The sequence below is a fragment of the Mustela nigripes genome, chromosome 3 (assembly GCF_022355385.1).
Source record: "Mustela nigripes isolate SB6536 chromosome 3, MUSNIG.SB6536, whole genome shotgun sequence".
NCBI lineage: Eukaryota > Metazoa > Chordata > Mammalia > Carnivora > Mustelidae > Mustela > Mustela nigripes.
Genome location: NC_081559.1, coordinates 45,641,448 through 45,668,034, shown reverse-complemented (window position 1 = coordinate 45,668,034; position 26,587 = coordinate 45,641,448). Strand labels below are relative to the sequence as shown.

Here is a 26,587-nt window from a genome sequence, read left to right as displayed (position 1 = left end):
CAGCCATGGGGGCTCCCGTGGGGGCTGCTGTGTCCCATGGGCCTGTGGAGTGGGGAGGGGGGGTGAGGTCTGTATTATTCCCCAAAACCTCTTGGATTCCAGCTGCTTTCCAGAACTTTCAGGTGGGCCCGCTGTGCAGAGAGGGAAGGGCTGAGCACCCTCTCCCCTCCCGACCTCTAGGGGTCATGAGCCCCTGGCTCCCTGGACATGGACGTGGCCAACGCCTTGCAGAACCGTGGCACCATCCCCAGGGCTCCTCTGTACACGTGGGGGCCCTGGTGGGCACCAGTTTCCTTGGGACAGCGCCCTTGGCATTGGTACTGGTTCTGGAAGCTTCTTCCTAGCCCACCCTCCCAGTGTACCCTCCTTTGGACGATCTGGGGAGGAGCTGTGGGCACATGCATGGTGACTCAGGACCAGGGCTCCACTGCTCTGAAGGCAGCTGATGGGGAGCAAAGCTGTGTGCACAGCTGCCCCCTGGGACTTGACCAGGTAGGGAGAGGGGCAGGTGTTGCTTCACTCTTTCTCCGAGCCTGTCCTTGGTATGGACGAACAGAAAGGCTGGGCTGACTGCTGCCCTTGGGCCTGTGCCACTGGAACCCTTCCTCTCTGAGCTCTGACACTCCGTCGTCTCCAGGCCCATTCTGTGAATTGGGGCTTCTGTGGGGTGCACGTGAGCCTGGACAAGGCTCCCTTGGTCTGGAGAGCCTAATCTGGGAGTCCCCCTGCTTTGAAGAGACTGAGTCATCACCATGCATGCCACACAAGTGCAAGCACAATGCCAAGCAGGGCTCGGGCGGGGCTCTTGTCTCTCTGAATGTAGTGGGGAGCCCGGGACTCGCAGAGCTGGGGGGACGCCCCAAAATGTGGCAAGCTGGCAGGGCCCCCAGGGGGCGTGAGGCTCCTCTGCACTCCTGCAGGGGCCTCTGCCTCCCCAGGGACAGCCCAGGCCCCTCACCTTCCTCCTCCTTGCCAGTTCCTCCTCCAGGGCCCCACCTGGAGGACTTGCACCAGAGGGAGGAAGAAACTCAATAATGGAGCGAGCAGCCCTGGATGCCTGAGGCCAGGGAGGGCCCAGCACAGGCCAGGTGGCCCTGATCCCCACCTGTGGGCACCCACAACCCAGGGTCGCCTCCAGGCTGCTGGCCCTGGGTTCTTCTGGCCTCATGCAGGCTGTCTGCACCTGCATGGCGAGGACCCCTCCTGATCTCAGAATAAAATGGTCCCTTGGGGTGTGTTTTTAACCCTCTGTGCCTTGCTCTGCCCGTCCCTGCCACGCCAAGCCCGGAGTTTCCGAGGGTCTTCCTGACTAATTGGTGCCTGGCATCTGTCAGTTGACGGGAAGCCTGGGTGGATGAGGTTCCAGACTGGAGCTCTAGAGATGACTATCAGAAGGTCACTCCTGCATCCTTGAGGAATGTTTGGGGACTTCCCAGGGGGTGTCCCTCTGTATTCCTGCTGGAAGGCTCCAGGCCCCCTGCTGGTGCCTAGAAGAGTTGCGGGGGGCGGGAACGCGTCCATTTCTTCTGGGTACATTTATGGAGTGTCTGTGTGTGTCAGGCAGGCTGGGGCTGAGACGGTGGGTAGGAGAAGTGATTGGGACTGAGGGGGTGTGGGTGTGACTGTGAGGAGCGCGCTGCACATCGGTGGTGGTGGTGGTGGGTCTGCTTTCACAGAAAGGGTGGCAGGGAGGACTGAAGACTGGGGTGCCAGGCCGCAGAGCAAGAAGGTGGTGGGCATGGCCAGGGAGGAGGAGGGGGGCGGGGTGGGGCAAGTGGGAGAGGAAGTTGGGAAAGGGAAGGGGCTGAGCTGGGGCAGGGACCCCAACTAGGCCAGCTTTTTGCCGGTCAAGGCAGTCCCACCGGCAGCCATGGATTTGCTTGATTTCCTGGTACTCTCATGAAAGATGGGGCTCCTTTTGTGGGAAGCTTCCTGGGGGGCTCCCAGGCAAAGGGCTAAGGAGGGCACCTGAGCACAAGGAGAAAGGAGCCTGGGTATAGCTCTGCAGGTGTGTGTTGGCCAGTCCTGGCCCAGGCTGTGGCTGTTGGGGGGCCTTCCCAGGGAGGGGCCGGGGCCTGGGTGGGGGGAAGCCCATGGAGAGGTGTGGGGGGCTCCCACCTCCAGAGCGCTCCTAATGAGCACCTCCTAATTTTGAACTTCTTGTTAATTATGACATTTAGAGATATGTATCCACACAAAAGCAAGAAAAAATTGGATGCCAATTATCCCCAAACCCGGAAGTTTCCATTGCCAATACTTTGGTGTGTGTGCTGCCAATCCCATCTGTGTCTGTGTATACACACCACATACATCACACACGCTGTCCGTCACACCCTCCCACACCACCCGCCACACCACAGACACGCGCCACACAGCACATACCACGCGCGCGATGTGGGAGTGTGATTGTTCTATTCTAAACTCAACCACCCATCTTTCTATGCTAGGATATATTTTTCTGCAACGTAATTTTCCCCAAATGAAAATAGTATTTTTATTCTGATGATGCATGCAATCTACACCCATTGTTTAAAAAAAAAAAAAAAAAGACACAATAAAATAAATGAAAACTGAAAATCCTCATCATACTGCTCAGGAATGGATCCCCTGACCAGATTAAATTGTAATCTGTGCTCAGGTGCACACCAAGTACATCACATGCCCCCATTCACATGCACACATGTGTTTTCATGTGTCCATTTGTTTTTAATTAAACGGCTCCTCCTGTGACTTCAACCTGCCTTCCTGGGGCACTGTGTGTGTCTTACCATTTTCCTGGAGGAATGGAGGCACCGGCCCACCACCTGCCTCACTGGACATCTACTGTCTCAGGGCTCACTCGTGGATGGGGGCCGCATGCATACACACACACACACACACAACCTCCCACCTAGTTTTCCTTTGGGCAGAATTCAGAGAGGTTGCATTTTCAGGTTTTAGGAACGTTCCCATAATCATCTTAGCCTGCTTGCTGGTGAGGCCAGTGATCGTGGCACCCCCGGGACACCCAGTACGTAGGGAGCATTGCCAGGAGCTTCCACTTTCCGTCTTCTGGGGACTCACACAGGAGCTGAAGGTCCTCTCCACACGCGGATGCAGGAATGTGGCATTGAGGTATTTCCTCGGGTCCCTTACTGGAGACGCCTGCTCTTCCAGCCTCCGGAGAGCTCTCTCCAGACCTTGCGGCCCTCCCTGCAGCCTGTTGCGGGGAGGACCTTCTCTCCCTCTGAACTAGGCTACGTGGAGTTGTTCACACTGTTGTCAAATCCGTCTGTCCTGTCCGTCAGGGTCTGGTTTGATGGCAGATTTAGGAACCAGTCCCCAGACTAAGATTATACAAGGTTCGATCAGATTTTAATCTTTATGCATTATTGTTTTACTTATAATTTTATAGTCAGCCCGGAATTACTGTGTAAGATCTGAGAGCCAGCTGGCAAGAACTCCCCACGGGGCTAATGGTGACTGAATCCCACTGCGGGGCAAGTCTCCTAGGGATGCTCCAGGCTGTGGCTCCTGCAGCCTCTAAATGCCCTGTCCCCACCATGGGACAGTCTCGCCAGGGCTCTGTGTCCCTGAGGAAGATGCTAGCTGTTACTCTGTGCTTCTTCAGATGACTTGATTTGGCCTGTTGGGTTCAGAAATGTCTTGTTGACACTTTGTAACTATTCTAATTGTTTAGTGTGATTGGGAGACATGTGGCATCTTCAGTGGCTTGAGGCTTCCAGGCAAGTCTGTGCTGTCCCTGTCCGGTCCAGTCTGACAGTTTCCTAAGCAGAGGTGTCCCCACTGGCTGCTCTCCCTGTCTCTCTTCATACCATCCCTGGGGGAAGTCTGCTCAGCTCTCCCCAACTGGGCCACTTCCAGAACCTCCTGTCCCTACCACCATGGCCCTCGTCTCTGTCCCTGGAGCCAGCAGAGGCCAGGCCATGCTGCTCCTGCACTCATTTGTGTCCCATCCAAGTCCTCTGCATGGCTGCTCCCCTGTACCCATAGCTCACTGTCCCCCTTAGGACTGCTCCAGCCCCCCCTCAGCCCCCAACTGGCCCTTGCCCCCCATCCCTGTGGCCCCTCCCCTCCTGTTCCCAGAAGGCCACTGCGGAGTCCTCTCCAGCTTCTGGGTCACAGGAGCATTGGGTTGTTACCTCTGACTGCCATGCTCTCAGCTCCTGAATATCATAGACAAGATAACTGGATCCCTACCATGCGGGAGTCTGCATTCTAGAAGGGAGAGCCATCCTGTGGGACAAATGCCTCCTTGCCAGACTCCAGCAGGACAGGAATGGTGCTTCCAGCAGTCTCTCCTGGGCTGCGAGGATGCCAGCTTGTGCAGGGCCCCTTGGGGCCAGAGAGGAGTGGCCCCACCAGGAGGGCACAGGCCCACCTCCCTGCAGGCATGCAGGTGGCAGGTGGGGAAGGGCACAGGCCCCACCTCCCCTGTGCCCCTGGGGGTACACAGGCCCCATCTTCCCTCCTCCCTGTGGGCCTGGGGTTTCCCTGGCGTCCACGGCACCAAACCTGGTCCCGATTCTCTGGGTTGGAGCCTGTGGCTCTTTCTTCAGCAGGAAGAAGCCTGTGGCAGGCTTGTGTCTACGCAGGATGCTTCTAGCCGGTTTCTTGAAAGGATACAGGCGCTACATTTTCGGGATTGTACACCAAAGTTAATCATCCCGGCTTAAATCTTTTCCTTTGGACTTCCCTTAACTTACTGGTCTGGGTGCCTTTGTGTGTTTTCCCTTCCGTGTGAAGTGCCCCCACCTGCCCACCCACACCCATGGCCCCTCTGTCATCCAGAATATTCTGTTCCTCAGGAATCCCACCGCTTGTATCTTGGGAATGCCCAGACTCAGGCGCCTCTCCCCTGGGCCTTACAGGGTGCTGGGGCATTGGGGCAGGAGGGGGGGTGGTGTGCGCCTCATCACCCTGCTCTGTGCCAAGCTCTGTCAGGGGTGGGGGGAGGGCTGTAGGGAGGCTGGCCCAACAGGACAGTTGTGTCCTGCCTGAGGTCCGACTCCCCCATGGTGGTCCACGGAGACCCCAGCCAGAGCAGGGCGCAGCCAGCCTTTCGCAAGAGCAGTGGGCGCCTGGTCTGGTCTTCAGAATCTCCGTGACCACATTGTCTTTACTCCTCTTGGAGCCAAGGCCCAGTCCTGCCAGTGTGTGGACCAAGGGGTGCCTGTCTGGCCACCCGTCCTGGAGAAAGCTGCAGCACACAGCACTCTCCTAGAAGGTTCTGTGATGCTGAGCCCCTCTCTCCCTGCTTCTGCTCTACGAGCATGAGGTGTCCCTGAGGCTCTGGGGGGACCCGTCTTCCTTCTCCTCTGACCATAGTATGTGCAGCCTGTTGGCTCCCTGCGAACTTGGAGTTGAGGTCACTTGGGCCCTGTTGCAGAGTTGGGGTCCCACCGTGCCCAGGTCAGGCCCCATGCCAAGCCACCCCCTGTCCCCATGCCTCTGCTATGTGGCTCCACTGTCATGGGAGCTGGCCTCCCTGGGACTTGCGGGTGTGGGAGAACAGCAGTGGGGGTATGCACTCAAAGGGGATAGGGCACAGGGCCTGGTGACTTGTGAGGGCCTAGTCACCTTGGATTGGGAACGCCTCAGCAGGCCTGGCACAGAGGTCCATCTGGGTGCTCCCCTGAGCCTCGGGACCGTGAGGGTAGGAGTGTAGGCCAGCCAGGCAGTGGTGTGGGAAGGATGGGTGCTCCAGGAAGAGCCTGCTGGGGCAGGAGCAGAGCGCAGCATGGAAACACCCAGCATGGGGGGGATACCTGTGGAGGATGGGCTGCAGAGAATGTGCCCTGTGTCTCCGGAGCTGTGGGAGAGCCCTCAGGGTGGTCGTGGTCAGTGATGGAAGTTGTATTGGGGGTGGGGTGTGATCTCACAGCTGGTCCTGCTCTGGGGAATGCTTGTGGGAGGAGGGGGTGGCCTACAGAACAGGGAGCGGAGTGAGAAACTTCCTCCTGCTCTGCTGGACTGTGGAGGGGATGTGTGTGCGTATGCATGTGTGTGCATGTGTCTGTGTGCATGTGTGTGCACACGTACACGTGTCTCTGTGTGCATGTGCCTGTGCAAGTATGTGGGCGTATGTCTGAGTGTGGATGTGTCTGTGTGTGCGTGTGTGACCGCACGTATGTCTGTGTGTGCATGTGCGTGTTCATGTGTGTCTCTGTGTGCATGTTTGTGTGTGCAGGTATATCTTTGTGTCTGTACATGTGTCTGTGTGTATGTGCGCAGGTACCTGCATATGTGTCTCTGTGTGTGTATGTCTGTGCATGTGTGTGCATATGTCTGTGTGTCTGCGTATGTGCCTCTGTGTGCTTGTCTCTGTGTGCATGTGTGTGTCTCTGTGTGTGCATGTGTATGTGCATGTGTGTCTCTGTGTGTGCATGTGTGTCTAGAGGGTAGTGCTGAGCAGGTGGAGTGCTGGGTTAACAGGGGGCTCACCCAGGCAGCTCCTGAGGCTAGGTTTGTTGAGGCTGGTCTGGGACTAGCCCACCCACCTCCTCTCTCCCTGCCACTCCCCCCTTCCTCTGGCTTGGGAGTGTGCCCAGACAACCCCGTTGCTCACCCATCCCCTGACCCTTGCTCCTGACTTCCTGAACCTCTGGGCTCTACTTGGCCACTCACCTGAGCTCTTGGCACCCTCTCTCTGGTGGGGAAAGGCATGCTCTGCTCCCTTCCCCGGTGCTAGGAGGCCACTGCCGGGTGCAGGTGAGCTGGGGCAGGTGGGGAGCAGGACGGCAGATGTGTGTGGGGTGCCCTCGGTGACCAGATGTGTGGCTTCACAGCTTGGAAGTGCCCACGGCTCCAGGGGACCTGGCCTACAATAGAGCCCAGCTCAGTGGGGGAACAGTGGGTCAGGAGGGCACTGGAGAGAGAGGGCCTGTCAGTGGGTGGGTGAGGGATGCTCTGGCTGGGGAGCCAGCGTGCAGGGCCATGGCCACGCGGCATCTGTGGTGGTGTGCTCCGGAGAGGGTGAGGCCCAGGAGGGGGAGCGAGGGCTTGATGGGCTCCACTTGGATCAGGGGAGCCCACAGGGCCGGGCAAGGATGAGGCATTTGAGAGGAAGCCCCATCCTCGGGGTGTGAGCGGAGGGCCAGGGCTGGGAGATGGAGGGGCTGGGCTGGTTGCTATGACCTCTCCCTGGGCCCTTGGGAGAGTGGGCGGCACCCTGAGGGGTGGCCAGGTGAGGTCAAGGAAGCCTTGGGAGGAGATGCCCAGGTAGCCAGGAACAGAAGTGATCCAGGGCGTCTAAGAGAGGAGCAGCCCGAGATGAGCTCAGGATGGAGAGGAACGGTCCATCTGGAATGTTAGTGATGGACTCCAAGGGATTGGAACCCACAGTTGTCAGGGTTCCACCCAGAATCCAGTATTCTGTGACCATCGGAGAGACAGACAGTGGGGTGGCCTGGTGGGTCACAGGAAGGACACAGACAACACAGGGCCAGGAGCTGTGGGTTCCCTTCCTGCCACGGACTGGAGGCACCCCCCACCCTGTCGTTGGGAGGCAGGCACTGCCCTGTCCCCTTCCTTGGGCCCCGGCTGCAGACTGACCACAAGCCAGTGTGTCTGGCTTAGTTTTGTTTGTGGTTTGGGTTCTTTTATTTTGAAGAACCCACCTCTCCTCACACTTGAAAAGCTTCACAGCCCCACAAAACCTGTATCTGAGCTGGTTTCACCTTGAACATCTTAAAAAATCCACAAAACAATACAAGGATCCCTGACCTACCACCACTTGGGTGGGACACCTGTCCACCCTGAGCTGTGCTCATCCCATGCCTGGTTTTTAAAGAACCGGAATGAGAGGCAGCCAGCCCTCCACTCCTGTCCCTTTAGATGGTTTCACTTTTCCTTCCTGTGTCCCTAAAAGGCACGTGGACTGCTTTCTATTGTAAGATTTTACACTGCATAGTGCTTTGGAAAATCTCTTTCTGCATTCTGGTGACAAGGAAAATTGAGCACTTTTTCATATGTAACTAATGATTATTTATCCTATTTATTATTTAAAGATTTATTTGAGAGAGAGAGAGCATGGAAGTGCGCACACACAAGCGGGAGGAGGGACAGAAGGAGAGAGAGAATCCCTGACTCGGGGCTCCTTCTCGATTGCATGATCCTGAGACCACGCCCTGAGCCGAAGTCAAGAGTCAGATGCTCAACTGACTGGGCTTCCGTGGCCGCCCCGCCATCCTCTTTATTATTTCTCCGGCATTTGGAGTCCCACATCAGGGATTGGGCTCCATGGGAGTGGGATTGCGGTGCATGTTCTCGCCGGGATGGCTCTGTTCTCGACGGTGGGAGCCTCTCATGTGTGCCATGGCCGGTGCTTTCATGTCTGGTCCGTCTTGTGCAGGACAGAACATTGGAGTGGCCACGGATGCCCATGGCGTCCTTGCGGCTAGCGCCTCTTTGTCTCCGGGGACGCTTGCTGTGCCCTCGGGTCATAATGTCCCCTTGTCTTCTCTGTGCTTGAAGCGTGGCTTTCCACAGTTTGCTTCTTAGTCTGTCCCCAGTTCACATGTTGCTGGGGTGAGGTAGGGGACTGCTTGAGCTTCGCCATGTAGCTAGTTGAGGGTCCCCCACGGGTTATTTTATGTGCCCTTCTCGCCTACCCTCTGGCAAGCCCTTCATCTGCTCCCCTCCTCAGACTTGCCTTTTCCAGTATTTCCTCCAGAGGGACTCAGATAGGCCTGGTCTCTGTAGCCTGGGGGCTTCACTCAGGCTGCCAGCCTGTGCGTGAGGTGCAGGGGGTGTTTCAGAGGTGTTTCTCTGAAACAACCAGCTCACTGGGCCCCTGACCTGCCTCCCCGCCACAGCTAGCCAAAGGCATGGAGCTCCTGCCAACCTGCCTCTTGTGCGGGCCCCACCTCCTGTGGGGTCCTCATTTTCTGTGGGAAGGGCCCTTGCTTTCTGTGGGGGGTCTCTACCTCTTGTGTGGTTCCTGCCTCCTGTGGGGTCCCCATGTCTGTGGGGTCCCTGTCTCCTTTGGGGGGGTCCCCATCTCAGCTCTGGCTGATGCTTTTCCCAGTCTGCTGTTTTCTTTTAAACAATGGGCTTGTTCTAACCTGAGGGCATCCGTCTCTCTGACACCACACAAACTTCTGTAGACCGTTTGCCCGCCAACCTGATGCTCTCCAGCTCTGGCTCTCAGTGGTGGGTGTCTTTGGGGCATGCTGTAATTTTTAATTTAAGTTCCCATCGCGGGTGATACGGGACTCCCTCTCCCAAGGGCTTACTCTGCCTGGGTCGGGGAGTCTTGCCTGATACCGGCTGAGGACCCGCGGGACTCCCGCTCTGGGGAGATGGTTTTTGGGCAGAGCCCCTCCCGACAGCAGCACGACCCCATACTCCGGAGCCCTGTGATGGCTACTGGCTTTGCGGTGTTCCTTGCCTTGTGCAGTGTGCAGCGCGCAGAGCTGTCTGCTGAGCGGGCTCATCGCTGTGAGCATCAAAACCAGACATTTCCTGGTGTATCCTCCCAGGGCTCATGCTTGATTGGGACAGTCTGTCTGGTTCCCACTGCTGCTGCTGTGTGGTTTGAGGCTCCTGAGAGGTTCCTGGCTGCCTTGCTTCTTTGCCTTCCGGGGTCGGGCCCGGAAATGGGTTTCTGCTAGAAACCCTGCAGAGTCCTGCTCGAAATTTCAGGCCCCGCAAAGGAAGGAGGGAAGCATTTCCTTTCACCAAGGTTGCCCGTCACTGGGTCCTGTCCATCCGTGCCCCGTCACCAGCCCTACACCCACCCCCACCTTTGACAGATTGGACCTATGACTTGCCACCTATCTTGTTTCCCGCAGGAGCACGGGCCCCCAGTTCCAATCCTTCCTCATTCACTAGGAGATCTGTTGTCTACCCTGAACTAGAGCTAGCCCTTTGATTATACGTGCAATTTCTGGCCGGAGGGCTTGTCTCCAGGTAAAGGAGCGCTGGTCTCCTGGAGGGAAGGAGGACATGGCTTCCCACGTGTGTGTGCATGTGGAGCCCCGCGCCGAATGCCCACTGGAGAGGCTGGCTGCTCTCGGCCGCCAGCAGAGGCTGGTCCTCGTGTCTGCGGCTTCCTGGCTGTCTCCAGGGGAATGAATTGGGACCCAGAGCCAGGGATAGGCCTCTCCCTGACCTGGTCCCCACCTGCCCCTGGCTGGTGCTGGAAGCCCTTCTCATTTTGTCCTTCCCCCACAGGGAAAACAGAATTAGCTGTGTTCGCAAAGAACTTTCAGAAGTCCTCAAAACACCTGGGCAAGAAGGCAAGCCAGAAGCCTGAGCCCCCAAAGCCACCAGGCCGGCCGAAAAACTACTCCACATACAACCAGGAATGAGTGTCTGGTGATCCATGTGCTCTGTGAACTCTGGAGGCTGTGTCCCAGCCCGCCCAGGGAGGGAGGCTGTCCCCCCACCCCCACCCACTGGGAGGAGTTGGACCACCCTGCCATCCCCTGGCTCTAGGGTGGGCAGGCTGGTGAGCCCCTGGTCGCTGCTGGGCCACAAGGAGCCGCAAGCCCTGGAAAAGCCTCAGTTTTCCCTCCCAGGGCACGCCACCCCCAACCCCTGCACAGGCGAGCGGGGTCCTGGCCATAGACTCCTCGGCACATAGGCCCAGGGAGGAGAGGCTGTGCAGGGCGTTTCCAGGCAGACTAGCATGGCCGCAGTTCCCAAATAAAGTGACCTTGCGGCAGCTCTTGCTTCTGGGCAGAGGGGCACCCTAGGGGGTAGGGTGGGGCTGGCAGCTTTGCCCTGGGTGCGGGCCCTGGGGACAGACTGGACCATCAGGATGTCCAGACAGGCCTGGCATCAGAACCAAGCGGTCCCCACGCTCTGGCCTCCTGGGTGTCTCGGAGGCTACTTGGAGGAACTGGAAGCTTCCCAGGGCCGGTGAAAGGATGGGAGTCCAGAGCAGAGAAGTAGACAGCAGGTGGGCTCTGGCCTCCTCCTTCTCCCAGACACCGTGTGGGCCCAGGGTGGGACGGGGAGACCCAGACCAGGGGTGCTGTCTGGGCGCAAGAACCCCTTCCACATGTCCTTAGTCATGTCCTGCTGTGTGAGGCCCGGGGGCACGCACCCGCCCAAGCTGTGCAGGAGGGGTCCGCAGCAGCCACACAAGCTCTCCAACCTTTTATTCGTACAAGGACTCAAGAGCATAGGACGCCAGTTGACACCGTGCAGCAGGACACAGCAGGCCTGGCTACCGCCTGGCTGGGGACTGTGCTGGGCCGCCCCAGCAGGGCGACATACAGTGTAGGCCCCCGACGGGACGGCCATGTGCAGCCACATGCTGCCATCCAGGCACGCAGGCAGCTACCACCCCAGAGACCCTGAGAGTCCAGCTGGCCCTCACCTACAGGGAAGGAGACCCCAGGCCCTGCCCCCCAGCCTGGCATGAGCAGGGTTACTGTGGGGTGGAAGTTCCTGTGGGAGTGTGCTGCCCGGTGGGGCACAGGCTGGGGGCCCTGGCCAGCGTGGGAGGTGAGGCAAAGCAGCGCTAAGTGGCCTTGTCGGGCCCTGGTGCTGGTTAGGACTGCTGTCCCTGGCCACAGTGGCTCAGCATCCCACAGACCCTCGAGGGTCCTCTTGCCTGAGCCCTTATCTGGCGGGGTCCAGCCCCCTCCCCAGGGCCCAGGGCAGCTAGGGCCAGGAAGGGAGGGGGGTCGGTCCTGAGCCTGGGGAGGGCCTGGACAGCCCGAGTGAGCAGGGGTGGCCCCCAGGTCCGGGAACCCCCAGCCCTTCCAAGCTCCGGGAGGAGGAGCTGAAAAGCAGCTCTGAGTGAACAGATGGAAAGCGTCTGTGAATGTCTGTACGTTTGGAAAAGCCCTTAACTATCAAAGCCCCCCAGGGCCCTACAGCTGGCGGATCAGGAGGGACCCAGGTGGCCCACTGGCTCGCAGGGTCAGACCCCCTGGCCGAGCTGAAGTTTCACCGGCCACCCAGATCCTCTGGCCAGGTGTAGCCTCCAGCACTGCCTGCATCACCCCAAGCATGGGGCCCTGGGTTGGTGGTGATGAGGCAGAAGCAAGGGCAGGCAGGCCCTCTGCACAGTCATGGGGCCCTGTGTTCAAGGGGGTGCCCATGTCTGCGGAGGGCCTAGCCTGCTCTCCTGGGGAGGCCAGGATCAGCACCCCCAGCCCTGCACGCAGGTCTCCCAATGCCCAGAGTGGGTGAGGCTGTGCCCATGGCGGCCCCTGTGCACCCCAGGCCTTTGCAGCTAGTCCTTGGAGAGAATGAGGTCCGCATGGACAGTCAGCAAGGGTTCCAGCCCAGGTAGAACTCTCCTGGAGGCTGAGGGGCTCGGCAGATGTGTGTGTGTGTATGTGAGATCACGGGGGCCTGGCAGAGTCGGAAGGTTCATGCATAATCTCAGAGGTCCGCTTGCCCCTAAATGGCAGACACCCTGCTGCCCTCCCGGGGATCCTGAGGCGCCCAGGGCTGGACCTCGGTTTCTGACACCTGGAGCCCAAAGTTCTCCGTGGGAAGAGGCAGGAGAGGAAGGCACAGGCTCGCTCTCTCCAGCGGGATGCTGCTCAGGGAGCTGGGGGGAGAGGCGCAGGTGGGCAGGCGGGAGGTGGCCACCGGCATCCCCCAGGTCCCTGAAATACATGGCTTTTGGGGACATTGTTCCTGGCTGACCTGAGGGCCTCCTACAAAACTAAAAGCCAGGGTGGCCAGTGGAGCCAGGAGGGAGGGCCAGCGCCCTTGCCCCCCACCCCCCCTCCAGTGCAGTCACAGAGCCGGGGTCCCTCACTTTCCCTCCCTGTCCTGCCCTGGGGCCTCTAGGCCGTGGAGAATTAAATATCATCTGTTCTGCGTTTTGGCAAAGTCAGTTCTTGGCCTCGGTCCCTGGGGCCTGGGGCAGTTACCGCCACGTGGGGCTGGCAGCTGAGAGGACCAGGGTGAGGAGCAGCAGCAGCAGGGACACGCAGGGCTGGGGGCAGCTTGCAGCCGCCGTCTTCTGGCCCTCCCGTTCTGACAGGCCGGGGAGGGCATGAGTCAGGGTCGTCCGTGAGTTGGAGCTCTTCTTGCTGACCCTCCGGTCACAGAGGTCGTCTGGGCAGCTATCACCACTGCCCGAGCCACTGCTGTCGTCACCTGGGGAGGAGAGGATGCTCCAGTAGGCCCGCCCTGCCATGGACCCTGAGCACCGGGGACCCAGAGCCCAGCCTCCCGACATGGGGGCCTCCCGTGTTCCACCTGGACCTGTCAAGGCCAGATGGACATCCTGGCCAGGCAGCTGTGCTTGGGGATATGGGTGTCTGTGTGTGTGTGTGGGGTGCCTGGTGTCCATGCCCAGGGAGCAGCAGCAACCAGAGCCACCATGTGGGCCCAGGGGCTGGGAGGGTCCCTGCTCTGTGCCCTTCCCACACACCACCCTGTGGCTCCCAGTTCCTGGGGCCCTGCCCTCACTGGCGTCCTGGAAGTCCACGTCGTTGCCACTGTAGGCGCCGCGAAGCCGATTGGTCATGACCTTCAGCTGCATGATCTGTTGGCGGACGGTCATGTCGGGTTTGGTGATGTCCACCTCCACCTCGGGGTTGTTGATCTGATTGGCCAGGCCATCGCCCATCACTTCTGGGAGGTACCTGGAACGGCCGAGGACAGGCCCTGGGTCACTGCCTGCTCCCTGCAATGGGGTGCTACTCCAGCATGCCCTCCCACTTCCTCTCCTCCTGTCCAGGTGCTGGCAAGCTTGAGACCCCCCACAGCCTGTCAGGGGCTGCCAGGAGCCCACAGAGTGTGGTGTGGATGCACCGAGTGGGGCGCACACCACCGGGGGCTGGCCCAGGCCCTTGTCTAGGCTTCCCGTGTCCCACTGCGTGCCCGGCATCAGGCATGGCCCTGTGCACATAGCACTTGGTGACATAGGCCAGATGAGGGGCCTGGGTGAGGCTTCTGAGGCCAGCTGGCCTATGGGCAGCTGGGCAGCACCCACCTGCCTTTGGCCATGCCGTTCCAGCAGCGGTCATCACTGGCACTGCTCATGGCCAACTTCTCGCTGCACAACACACCAGGGAGGCTGATCCAGAAGTCTTGGGCATCCCGGAGCTGCACCTTGGCCTCCGAGACCTGCAGGGCAGCGGCCAGGCCATGGGGCACCCTGCTCAGCCTGCCCTCCCGTCCCCTGCCCACCCCAGGCCTGACCGGCTGAGGGCTGCTCACCAGCTTCTCCAGTGCACCAGTGGGAGGCTTCTCCTGTAATACCAGCTTGCCCGGGTGCCGCTTCTCCTCAGGCCCAGAGCCCTGGGGGTTCACCTTGGGGTTCCCACAGCCCTGGATGACCTGGGGGAAGACCATGGGGGTCCTGGAGGGGCACAAGGCCAACTCTGGGCTGCCCCGCCATGCCCGCTACACCTGCCTGCTCACACCTTGGCCGTGAGTATGTCCTTGTTGTCCTGGAGGGCGTTGATGGCTTCTGCCAGCCACAAATGCACGTTGCCGATGACACTCTCTGCTCCCGAGGGGCCCCAGAACTTGTCGGTGATGAGCACCATGGAATCTGGCCCAAGTGTGAACACACGCACAGAGAGCGTTTTGTAAATATGCACGCTAGCTACCTCACGTCAACATGCTAGCTCATGCACGTGCTGACACACACGCATGCTGGCCCACAGGTGTCCGCTCACGAACATGTTAGCTCTTATGTGTGCTGGCAGGTGCACACAACATGTATATGGAACCTCACATGTGTGCTGGCACGAACTGCACTGGCCCACCATGTGCCCATGCCAGCTGATATGTGCTCAGACCACATCCTAACACGCACATGTGAGCATACGTCAGCACACATGTGTGGGTTAGCCACGCCAGCACACGTTAGGGCGTACACCGGCTGGCATCTGGGTCTGCTGGTGCACCTCCCGTCAGCCATGTCTGCGCACACATGTAAATGTGCACGAGTGTCAGCCCACTAGGTGTGCCACACGTGCATGTTAGTTCAGGCATGGGTGCCCTGCCCTAGGTCACAGGTGTGTTGTATGTGTGCACAGCGGGGCACTTGCTCCGGGGGGGGGGGGGGGGCGGATGGGGAGCCATGACCCCAGAGGGCTGCATGCCAGGTAGCAGTTGGAGTCATGCTCTGTTCCGAATGGCCTCCCTATCCCATGACTCTGGGCCCCTCCCCCTCCCAGGGCCATGGCCCACGCTCCAGAGGGCGGGCTGGCTGTGTCCCTGCACCTGCAGACCCCTTCTCTGGCGCGTGGCGGTGGGGACGGCTCACCCAGAAGGTTCCTCCATTCGGCATCGAGGTCGGCCTGGTTGGCCAGGCAACCCTTGAGCACGTTGCGGCAGTAGTCAGGGCAGGGCCGGGCGCCAGGGACCCCCAGACAAGGTGCGCAGTATGCCAGCTTCATGACGGCCCTCGTGCACTCCGGGCCCAGAGGCACCTGGGGAGGCAAGGCCGTCTGAGCCCCGCCTGACAGCTGGCCATGTCCAGCCCTCCAAGGAGCCCCAGGGTGGAGGGCTCGGGACAGAAGTCAGGAGGCTGCAGCTCAGCCCCAACCTGTCTTGGAAACGCTGTCTCATCTCAGAGGGTCAAGCAGGCTCCCAGGGGTCGGGCCATCCTCCTCACTGCAGCCATCCCAGCGTGCGAGTCCCTGGAACAGCGCTGTTCCCGAGCCTCCCCTCCATGCTGATGAGGGGACAGGGGCTCGGCTGGGAAGGGGACTCGCTAAGGACTCCAGCTTGAGAGGGAGGTGGCTCACGCCCGGGGCTTTGTGGGTCTGACTCGGGCTGCCTCTTGGTCCTGGCCCTCAAGGCCTCAGGCCCAGCCTGTTCTGGTGTCCCGACGTTGCCCAGCCCACTTCCCCGCTCCCATCCACCCGACCCCTGCGGTTGGCTCAGCATCCAGCTCCCTGTTTTTCTCCCCGCCACCCCATCCTGCTTGGGACCCAGCCCAACAGAGGGACTGCTGCCTACATCAGAGCTCTGTGCCCGGATGGCATGCGGGATGGAACTACTGCCTGCAAGCCTAGGGCAGAGGGATTGGGGGTGGGGCTGGGAGGCGGGGCCGCTGTGCGCACCTGGGCCACCTTCCGTACCACGTCACCGGCCACGCCCAGGCCCTGCACGAAGGCTCGAGCAGCCACGAAGGCTCGGGTGGCGCGCAGGCGCAGTTCGCGAGGGGCTTCCCCGAAGGGCCGCAGCGCGTCGGCCTGCTTGCCCAGGCAGTCCAGGTAGTCGTCGGGGAGGAGCAGCTGTGGGTGCAGCTGCCGGAAGAGGCGCTCCAGCAGGCGGGCCCAGAACTCTGCCAGCGTGTCCTCCAGGTGCAGGTTGGCGCCGCGGTAGTAGAGGCGCAACTCGGCGTACAGGTCCCGGAAGGCCCTGGAGCTCTGCGCGTACAGCTCGCCCAAGGTGCCAGGGAAGGCATCCTGCAGCGCCCGCTCCGACTCGTTCAGCAGGTGCTGGAAGTGATCTGGGCCCGGGGAAGTGGGTGTGAGGCCTCCCAGGGTCTCCTGGCCCCCTGCCCACTCCCCAAGACTTGGCGGAGCCGGATTCCTGGGGGCGGGGGGGGGGGGGGGCTCTGCCCAGCATCCCCAATACTCTGGGAGAATCAGAGCCCAGGCTGTGGAGGCCGGAAGGGCCCTGGGTGCCCCAGGACTCTCAGACCTCCCCCCTCCTCAATGGCCTGGGGTGCAAAAGCCTGCCTGGGGGTCCCTCCTGGGCCTCAGGGCCTCCAAGTGGGACTCCAGTTGACATTTTGAGGCTGGACACAGACACCGGGTGCTTCAGTGACCTACTGGGATCACCTGTAAGGTGGGTCCTGAGCTGGGAGTGGTATCCACCTCCATTCTGCCGGCTGCCCCCTGCACTGCCTCCAACCCCCATGTGTCTGGCTGTCCTCCTCTTTCTCTTAGATGCTCTCCCTTGGGTTCTATAAACCTCAGCTCTTGTCCTGCCCCCAGAAGCTGGCCTGCCTGATGGCCCAGGGAGGGTCTCCTGCCACCTTTGGGATTTGCTCAGGACCTGGAAAGGTGTGCTGAAGCCCTCTGGGGGAGAGCAAGGCATAAGCCTGTGCAGCAGACCTCCATGGTTTTGGGGAAATGCCCCTGCACCCTAAGTGTCCCGAATGGGACCCCCAAGAGCTCCCACCTCTGGCAGGGATAAGCAGAGTCTGTAACCACACAGACCCTCCACTCAGACTTGTCTCTGAGAGTTATGGCCACCCTCCCCGCACAGGCCCTGGGACCCTGGGCAGGCTCCCCTACATCTACCCCCGTCCTCCAAGGCCTTGGGCTGTTGGGCTAGCTGGGGCAAGAGATCCTCCATAGCACCACAGGTGGGAGTGGGCGGCTCCTGGCCAGGCTGTGGAAGGGTGAGCAGGGGTTCAGGGACTGAGATCATGGACCTCAATGCCTCTTGGGACTGCCTGGTGACTACAGACACAAACTCTCTCTCTTCTGTCCGCTCAGGCTCTGCCAGAGCACCTTCCCACTCCAGTTAGACTTTAGATTACTTCCTGGGGGCCCCACCCCAGCTCCCACCTCGTTCCCCTGAGGTGACCACTGTGAGCATTGTCATACCAGCCAGCTCCATGTTGTCTCGGGCACTTGCTCTCTGCCTGGACCTGGTGTGAGACCTGGTGAGAGTCTCTCAACCACCCAGCCGCTGCCCTGGAGACAGGAAGGCCACACCCAGCGCCCCAACCACCTCTTGCTCCCATAGCAGGGCAGCCCCAGCCTCAGTCCCCTGTCCCGGCTCTGCACCACCAGTGGCCGGGGCAAGGCCTGTCCCTGTCTGCTGGTGACAAGGAAGCACTTCTAGAGCAAGAAGGTCCCCACTGAGGGGCTGGGCCTGGTCTCCCCAAATGGATACGTGTACTGCTGTGCATACCACAGGATGCACGAGGAGGCTTGCACACAGCCTTCTGCTCCTGCCTCGCCCGGAAAGCTGCCCTCGTGCCCAGGTCCCCCCAAGCCCAGGGGCCTGCTCACCATCGAAGCTCTGCAGCTGGGTGGCAAACGTGGTCTGCAGGGCGCGTCCGCTGTCCAGGAGGGCGGCCTCTAGCTCAGCACGGCTGCGGTTGGCCAGCTTCTCCTCCATCTCGCTGGTACAGCAGGTGTAGCCCTGGGGGCAGACCCTCAGGTGCTCTCCTGTGGGGAGGGGCTGCTGTGAGGGAGAGGAGGGACCCCAGAGGCTGGGCAGACCCTGGAATGGGACATAGCTCCAGCGGGGGCCTGGGTTGATCATGCAGTCCGCAGCACAGGACACAGGAGTGGGGCTACCCTCTGTGTATGGCCTCCAGGCCCTTGGGGGCAAAGCCAGCAGGGGTGGCATAAAGCAGGGGTGCAGGAGGCTGAGCCCTAGGGCTGGAATGTCCACTGTCCTCCCAGCCCCTGAATGCCCCCCGCTGCCACACACAGGTGAGGCAGACCATCCCGGGGGGCCTGGCACAGCTCAGGACATGTGTGCCCTAGCACAGAACGGCCTCTGGGCCCTGGGTCTGTGCAGAGGGGTGGACTGCCAGACTGCGGGCTCCCCAGGGCAAGCTTCCAGGCCTGCAGGGTGCCCTTGGCCTGGGCTGAGGATGGGGGGGAAGGGCTCCCCCCACCACGAAGGGCAGGGCAGGACCATGAGAGCCTCCTCCTACCCCCAGTCCAGAGGTGCACAGTCCCAGTGAGGGCTGCAGGCCTGAGTGGGGCTACTGACTGGGGGGGGGTGGGGTACCTGGTGAGGAGTGGTCCTGCACGTGAGGGGCCTGGACATACCTGGGTCCCCATCATGTGTGCGCCTCTTCCTCTGTCACCAAAGCCCTCCTCAACCCTTAATCTCCCAGCAGTGCACCACCCACGCTCTTTCCTGGGGGCAGGGCCAGAGGCTCAGTGCACACAGCCCTGCGGACACACCCACTGTGGAGCTGTGCAGAGAGGTGTGTGGGCCACACAGCAGGAGCCTTTGAAAATGTGGCAGGGCCAGTGTTAACAACCACGGTGATCCTGAGGCGGGTGCTGGGACCCCATCTTACAGACCAGGAAACAGGCTGGTGGAGACTCGGGTTTCCTGTCCAGTCCATGCTATGCCGTGAGGAGCCAAGTAGCTCCGTCAGGCTGCCTGCTGTCAGGCCCCCAGACCCCTCCACTCCCCTCCCCACCTTATTGGCGTGGTTCTGGCCCCAAGGCTGTGGAGGAGGCTGGGCCCCGAGTGGAGGCAGCAGTTTAACCTGAACAGGGTCTGTGGAAGGCTCACCCTGTGCACTGTTGTGGGGGGCTGGATCAGCCTGGGCAGAGCCCTGGGGGTCCCAAGGCTGACCCGAGGGCTGGGGGGCTCCCAGGTGACCCCTGGAGGAGGGTGAGCAGCCCCAGCAGGAGGCCTGGAGGGCACAGGCAGCTTCCAGCAGAAGCTTGGCGGGGGGGGGGGGGGGGTAGACAAAGGTAATTATCCTGAGGCTGATATATCCTAAAGAGTCAGTGGGAACCACCAGGTCAGACTGGGCAGGAGTGTCTTGGTCTCCCACGCTCACTCACACAAGCCTGGGCTGGGTAAGCAGCGAACAAAACAGAGCGGCCGTGTACACGCCCTGTGCCGACCGTGTGCCCTGTGATGCTGCGCGGGCTGAAGGCCCCTGCACACTGGGTGGAACTGGAGGGAGGATGTCAGAGGTGCCTGGAGGAGACCACTCAGATACAGCGGGGGAGGGGAGGTTTGGGGGTGTGGAGGTGGAGGAAGAAGGCCAGTCTCTCCTTCTTCCCCTTCCCACATGGGCCCTGAGCAGTCCCACTCCCCAGGCCCCAGGTGCCCTCAGCTCTCAAACACCTGCACCCTGCAGTGGCTGCCCGTCTGGGGAACCACCACCCTTGCTCCCAGGGCCTGGAAGTGATGCTAGCGTGTGTATCTGAGGGGGGCTCTGGCCCCCACCTTGGGATAGGGCTGAGGGGGTGTGACAGTTGGGGGTCTGAGACCTGACCCCCGGGGTGAATTAGGGCTTTCAGGGCCACCTGGGGTCAAGGGTCGGAGCCTGGCTCCCCAGGGCCTGAGAGCAAGGAGGCACCCACCCACATTCCTGCACCCCTTATGAGGGCTGGGTGGGCAGATGCCTCCAGGCAGGAAGGGCTGGATCCAAGAACGCCTCCCATCCCTCTGTCTTGGGGCCTTTGCTGACTCGTGGTGTGGCCCTGGACCCTTGTCAGCAGGTGGCAGGACGCTGGGCAGGATGAGGGTCCTCTTTATGGGGCTCCCCGTGCACGAAATGGCAGAAAGCTGAGCTCCTGTCACAGCATCCTCTCTCAGGATCCTCTGCATACCAAGGTCTAGGCGGGCTGGGGGGTGAACTGGGGGCGTGCCCTGGGACGGGGGCAGGTGCCAGCCTGGGCTCTGCTGCACTGGGCACTCGGGCTGGCTGGGTGGGCACAGGCTGCCAAAGCGAGAAAGCACTGGAAGGCCATAGGGATGGACAACATCCATGACTGGCTGCTCTCCAGTACCCTGGGGCAACCGACCAGCTCCCTGAACCTGTTAGCATATGTGGACAGCAGAGAGACGGGGCTGCAGAGGAAACCTGGGGAGACACAGGGATCACCCCCCCACACCCTGTGGGCAGACTCTGAGTGGGCCCCTGGGCACTGCCAGCATAGCTACCACTCTCACCCCAGCAACCTCAACTGAGCCTCCCCAGCCCTGCCTGGCCACCTCGTCCAGCCGCCCGGTGGCCCGCGCCGTTCCGGCTGCCCCAGCACAGCCCCCGTCCCTCCCTCCCTCCTCGGACACACGGGAGTGAAGACACGGAGCCAGAGCCCGGGCGCCGGCCTGAGGCCCCGGGCGGGCTGGGCCGAGGCGGCCCCCAAGCCGGCTGCAGGGCGGATGCAGAGGCTGGTGCAACAGTGACAGTCAGGATGCAGAGTTCTGTGCTTCCCTCCTGCCCACTCTCGCCCAGCTCGGCCTAGTGTGCATATCACTGATAACCCTGGACGTCAGCCAGATGGACGTGGGTTCTGCAGGGCACCCCCTGCACCCCCCCCCCCCCCCCCCAGAAAAAGCAAGCCTGCGCCTCCTGGTCTCCTGGTCAGAGCCAACTTTTGCCGGGGTGGTGGGCCGCCAGGAGCGAAAATGAGCTCCCTGCCCCTGGCAGTGTGCAAATCCCACTGGTGGCATTCTGTACTCTGTCATTCCAGACCCTCTGCTCCCAAACCCCCACCTCTCCTCTCTGCTCAATACCTGCAGAGGAAGGAAGGCTTGCCCAGGAGGGAGGGAATGCTCCCCCCCGCCCTGGGAGGCATCGGCGGGTCCACTCTTCCCACTGACCCCTCCCCCAGCTGGCCAGCGGCCATCCCTCCTTTCTCCCTCAGTTGCTTTGCTGTTTTTGCAAAAGCTAGCCACAGCCTTCCCTAGTTTGTGGGACATTTCCTCCCATGGGTGATCTAATTTTGGGGGGAGAAAGGGGGGAGGGCGGTTCATTCCTCACGTGATTCCCTGTGGCACTGCTCCTCCAGGCCCTGCCCCTGAATTCCAAGATGCCCTCTGATCCTGCTCCTCAGGGTTAAGATCTTACACCTACTTCCCTAACCCCATCAGCAATGGCTTCTCTTCCTCAGCAGCAGACCACCCATGTCCATCTTCTCCCCTCCAGACCCAGACTTGCTTGGGTCACCCCAGATCCTTGACTTCTCTTCACTAAGCCCCTACCAGTCTGGGGCTCCAAACATCTTTAGGGCCCACACCCTCCTGCCACCTGCTGAGCCCCACTGTCCTGTCTTAGCAGCCTCCCAAGAGCATCCCCACCCAGCAGCCACCCTTGCCAGCACTGTCACCCCAACGCTTTAGCCCAAGACCCTCACCCCAACAGTGCACATTCTGTCCAGTGCTGGACACAGACCTCATGTGTCCAGGCCACGCCTGGCAGCCACCTGTGGCTGGTGGCACTAGAGCCCTCCCAAGGAGACTGCAGAGGGAAGGTGGCGCCATGCCAAGCCCATCTCTCCAGAAGCTTCTAAGGCTCACACAAGAGTATGCAGCCTGCTGCTCAACCTGTCTTTAAAGCGACATCCCAAAGACTGCACCAACCGACCCAGCCATCACTAGAACACTGATTCCCTGTCGACAGTTTGCCTGCACTGGCCGCACTGGGGCTGAGACACGGTTGTATGGACAGCCCCAGGTACCAGGACACACCATGTGAGAGGCCCAGGTCTGGAAGAGCAGGAAGGGCACTGCTTCCCCACCCCTCCTCTTTCCTTAGTTCTGGACCCTCCATCGGGCCTTGCTGGCAGGCCAGGGGTAGCCAGGTAGAGAAGGCTTTCCCAAGCAGTACTCTTTTTGGACCACTGCCCCCTGCCCACTCCTGTTCCCGGCTGCCATCCAGCCCCGGTGGCCACGGGGTCCCCCTGGCATGGCCACCAGCCTGCTGGGGGTGGAAGGCACTGAGCACACAGAGGAAGGTTCCTTGGTCATTGTCCACACAGGAGCTCCAGGCCTTCCTCTCTCACCCTTCCGTCCAGAAGCTTCTGCCCCTGACTGGTTCCTGAAAGAGGGCCACACTTATCATCCGGGAAGGGTGGCCTCGGACCCCCCTTGCAGAGGACATTTCAACCTCAACCTCCCTCCCTCCTAACACATCAACAGCAGCTGTAACCCCTCCTGCCTTCTCTGACCCAGCCTGCTTCTCTACCCCTCACCCACCACCCAAAGCCCCCCCCCCCCAGGCAAACGACAGCGTCACCAAGGAGCCCTCTGTCACTTCCACCACGCACTAGGACCCAAAGCCGAGGGGGCATCGCTGCCAACACTTCCTCCCTTGGTGGGTGGGAGGGGTCTGCCCCCAGGCCTGCAAGGGGCTGCTTCGCAGGTGGTGGAACAAAGGCTGGGCGCCTGGGTGCCCTGGACAGTTGCCGCTGGCCCCTGCAGAGTCCTGCGCCGTGGGGCAAGAGCCACAGCTAGCGGGCAGTGTGGAGATGCGCAGGCACCCGGCAGCACCACGGGGACTGGGCGCTGGTGCAGTGGGCGCCGCGGGCCCAGGGGGTGCGGGGGCTGCAGCAGGCAGGCAGGGAGACAGAGAGCAGTAGGGGGGCCACGCGGGGGAGGGGAGGGCTGCGGCAGGCGGGGCAGGGTGGGGGTGGGGGAGGAGGGCAAGCGATTGGCGGGGAAGGGGCTTGCCGCAGAGGGCGCGGCAGCAGAGGGGACTCCTGGGGGCTGAGGCAAGGGAAGGGGAGGGGGATGGGTTTGACAGAAGAGGAAGGGGGGCTTGCTGCAGGAAGGGGGCTGCGGCAGGCGCTGGGAAGCACAGGAAGGGATGGGGGTGGGGAGGGGTGTTAGGATGCTGCAGGGCAACGGGCTGAGAGGGACCTGGGGAAGGGGAGGTGGGGAACTGGAGGGGAGAAGAGGTGGGGTGGTGCTGGGTGCGGTGGTGGTGATGGGGTGGGCATGGAGACTGGCAATGGGGCTCCTGATGGGAAGAGGTGGAGAAGGGGATGGGACGTGGAGAAGGGCCCCCATGCGCTTGCGGTGGGGATGAGGGTAGGCGCAGGATGGACAGAAAATGCGGCCAAGGCGGTGGTGATGGGGGACAGGGGTGGGGATGAGGATGTCGAGGTGGAGGGAGGGAAGGGAAGGGTGGCAAGCCTGAGGAGGGGGCAGCGGGGGGGGGGGGGGGGAGATGGAGATGGCTTGGGGCAGACGGCTGGCTGGAGACCCAGCCTGGATCCCAGCCCCGCAGACGCCACCCGCGCTGTGGCCCGAGAGCCCTGCGTGGCGGTGGCGGCGGCTCCAGCGGCGGCGTCCCAGGCTGCGGTGGCGGTGACGCTCCGGGCGGTGCGCGACTCCGGGTGCGGGCGCGTGGGGGCCTGGGGACCCGGCCGGGGGAAGGAGCAGGAGCAGACCGGGCCGGAGGGTTCGGAGGAGGCGCGGGCGGACGGGAGCCGGGGAGGAGCTGCGGCCACCGCGGCCCCGGCAGCCCCGCCACCGCACTGGCGCGCACGGCGAGGGCGGTGGCTCCAGGCGCGGGGACGCGCCTCCTCCCGCAGCCCCCGCCCCGCCGCACTGGGCACCGCCCCGTCTCCCAGGAACCCGCGGGCCGCCTGCCCGCGCCCCCTGCGTCCCGCAGCCCCCTCGCTCCCTGCGGCGCGGCCCCTCCCGGAGAGGGATCCCCAGCTCCAGCCGGGAAGACGGAATCGGCCCTTGCAGCACAGCCAGCGCAGGCCTGGGGCTCGTGGCTCAGGGGCCAGCGCCCACACCAGGAGGCTGACGGGGGTCTTGTTGGGGCGGGGTGTCAGGTTTTTCCCTGGGGATGGAGAATGACAGCTGACCACCTGGGAACCCCTCTCCTGCCGACAGTGGCCAGATCCCCAATGCTGCCTGGGTACTCAAAGCCACCATCAGTTACCCCACATCCCCTTACCTAACCCTCTCCAGTCCCCCAGTCTCTCACCTGGGTGACCTCAGCCACCATCCCCACTGCTGATGTCCTTCCCCTAGGAAACAGTAAACCCGGCCTGGGTACACAGTCCACCGGCCCAGCCCCTACCTTCTCCCTGGGTGCTGTCCCACACTGGTGCCTCTCCCTTCCTCCCAGAACACCAGGATACCTCTCACCAGTATCCTCTACTCCCTGGAGCCCTGCCCTGGTCCTGCTTGCCCCTGGCCACCACTCCCCCAGGAGAACACCACCCTTGCACCCACCCATGCCGGGCTCCTCTCAGCAGCGTGGCTGTGCCCCTGTCAGCCAGCCAGCCCGTGGGGACATGTGCCTGGCAAGCAACTCTTGATCCAAGTCCTCTCTCTAAGGCCTCGGCATCTCCGAGCCCCAGAAGCAGGGGGGGTTCAGAGGTAACTCGCAAGCCTGCTCTCTGTGCTGCCTGCTTCCTGCTCGAGGACCTCCTGGGCAGGCCACCCTGCCAGTGGCCACCAGGCCTGGGGGTACCTTGGCAAGGCAGTGGGCCTCAATCACGTAGTCACAGCTCTGGGTGAGAGGACGGGCCCCCTCCAAGTAGCCTCCCCAGAATTTAGCTTCAAGGTTCCCAGCTCATGCTATGGCCTCAGAACAAATCAGGATGAAGGTGACCCTGGCTTTGTGCTACCTAGGACCCTAGGTCTTGGCTGCAGGGCAGGGGATGCTTAGGGCCCAGGGTTGAGTGTCCCCGGAACCTCTCCCTTCAGGCCAAAGTTAGCCCTGCTTTCTCATCCTGGGCCCAAGTTGGGCTGCAGAGAGCATTCTGGTGGGTATGTGCACATGCCAGTCCCTGCTGGGGCTGGGCAGTGGTGGGACTCTGCCTACCCTCCCTTGGGGCCTGGGCCAGCCGAGGGGCCCCTATGACAAGTCCATAGGGAACAACCTGGAACAGCAGGAGGGAACAGAGCAGCTCAGAGACCCTCTCAGCTGTGCTCCTTGCGAAGACACAGCACAGGCCCATCCATCCACTCAGTGAGTAGCCCAACATTCAGAGGTGGCAGACTCTCAGCTGCGCCAGAACCCTGAGCACACCCTCCAACTGAGGGAGCTGGTGGGGGCACACTGTGACCTGGGTCCGCTCTCAGCTCAGGCCCCATAAATACTGGGGGCTAGAAAGACAGCTGGGAAGGGACAGAAGGCTCCGCTGGTCCCCTCTGACCCAACCACTTTCCACAAAGCTTGGTAGCCATGTCCAAAATCACAGCCAAGCTCGGCCTGGCATCCCAGCCCGTTGCCCCTACCTAGCTCATGACCTGCCACTTCCACTAACTCCAGTTCTCGGTGCCCTTCCCTCTGGCTCAGCCCTTTTCCCATGCCCACTCAGCTTGGCCTCCGGGAAGCCTTCCCCACTCCCTCGGGGCCACTGCACCTGCTCAGGCCGGCAGCCACCCTGGAGCCTTCCTTGGGTCCCAGCTGGCTGCCCTCCCAGGCAGCCGGAGTGCCACACTGCTTGCTGCTGGGAGCCTCCACTTCCCTTCTCTTGTCTCCCCGCCCAGCAACCAGGCAAGACCTGGGTCAATAAACAACTGGGCACGAGAGCCGTACAGAAGGACTCTTTGTCCAGTGCTGCCATTCAAGGCTTAACCCCAGCCAGGCCCCAGAGTGGCAGTCTCAGACTTCCCTGACCCGACCCCTCCCCAGGGGCCGCGGGACAGCCAGCGGGGTGTTTGCTCCCCACAAGGGCTCCCTTGTTCTGACGGAGACCCGGCCACCTTGGCGGGAGATGGAGGATGGGCCTCCCTTGCCCCCATGCGCTGTAAGACCGCCCCTGATTCCAGTCCCAGGGGGATCCCGGAGCGGGAGGGTAGAGGTGGACGTGGGAGCAGGCATGCTCCACCAGCCCGGCCCGCCTTTCCCTGGGGACCCCAGGCCCGTCCCTTGGCTGCTGGGTGGCTTCCTACAGCCTGGGAAGCACCTCTGCCGGCCCTACCCTGGCTGCCCCAGCGAGGGGCTGGAGACAGAGACCAGGACACAGATAAACAGCAATTTTAGATAACCTGCATTATTTTTTAGTATAAAAGAATCTGGCCCCGAAGAACTGAGAGCAAGGACGGGAAGGGAATCTTGCACACCCTGTTCAGAGTTGCCTTACTCCTAACAGTCAAAAGGTGGAAACAAGCTGAGTATCCACGGAGGGAGGGAGGGATACGTAAAAAAGTGTGGCCGGTCCACACAACGGGATATTCCAGGACCAAGTAGGACACCTGCTATGATGTGGATGAACCTCGACCC

At 61.7% G+C, this 26,587-nt stretch overlaps 2 protein-coding genes across 8 annotated transcripts in view; one reads left to right on the top strand and one right to left on the bottom strand.

Annotated features, from left to right (window-relative positions):
* The window catches only part of ANKMY1 (ankyrin repeat and MYND domain containing 1), a 44,100-nt gene extending 31,460 nt beyond the window's left edge, over positions 1 to 12,640 (top strand). For 6 of the 7 annotated variants that reach the window (XM_059393844.1, XM_059393849.1, XM_059393843.1 and 3 more), the window contains one exon: positions 10,177 to 12,640. In XM_059393844.1, coding sequence (XP_059249827.1) covers positions 10,177 to 10,313 — 137 coding nt within the window. In that variant the 3' untranslated portion in view covers positions 10,314 to 12,640. Of the gene's footprint in view, positions 1 to 976; positions 1,227 to 10,176 lie in introns of those variants that run through there. The other variant, XM_059393846.1, reaches the window with a different exon arrangement.
* Positions 11,092 to 26,587, bottom strand: part of GPC1 (glypican 1) — a 28,675-nt gene continuing 13,179 nt past the window's right edge. Inside the window, exons 2-9 of the mRNA XM_059393851.1 lie at positions 17,913 to 18,071; positions 16,002 to 16,393; positions 15,200 to 15,365; positions 14,349 to 14,479; positions 14,143 to 14,262; positions 13,916 to 14,049; positions 13,390 to 13,565; positions 11,092 to 13,074 (exon numbers count right to left, since the gene is read on the bottom strand). Of these exons, the coding sequence (XP_059249834.1) occupies positions 12,842 to 13,074; positions 13,390 to 13,565; positions 13,916 to 14,049; positions 14,143 to 14,262; positions 14,349 to 14,479; positions 15,200 to 15,365; positions 16,002 to 16,393; positions 17,913 to 18,071 (1,511 nt within the window). The 3' untranslated portion in view covers positions 11,092 to 12,841. The remainder of the gene's footprint in view (positions 13,075 to 13,389; positions 13,566 to 13,915; positions 14,050 to 14,142; positions 14,263 to 14,348; positions 14,480 to 15,199; positions 15,366 to 16,001; positions 16,394 to 17,912; positions 18,072 to 26,587) is intronic.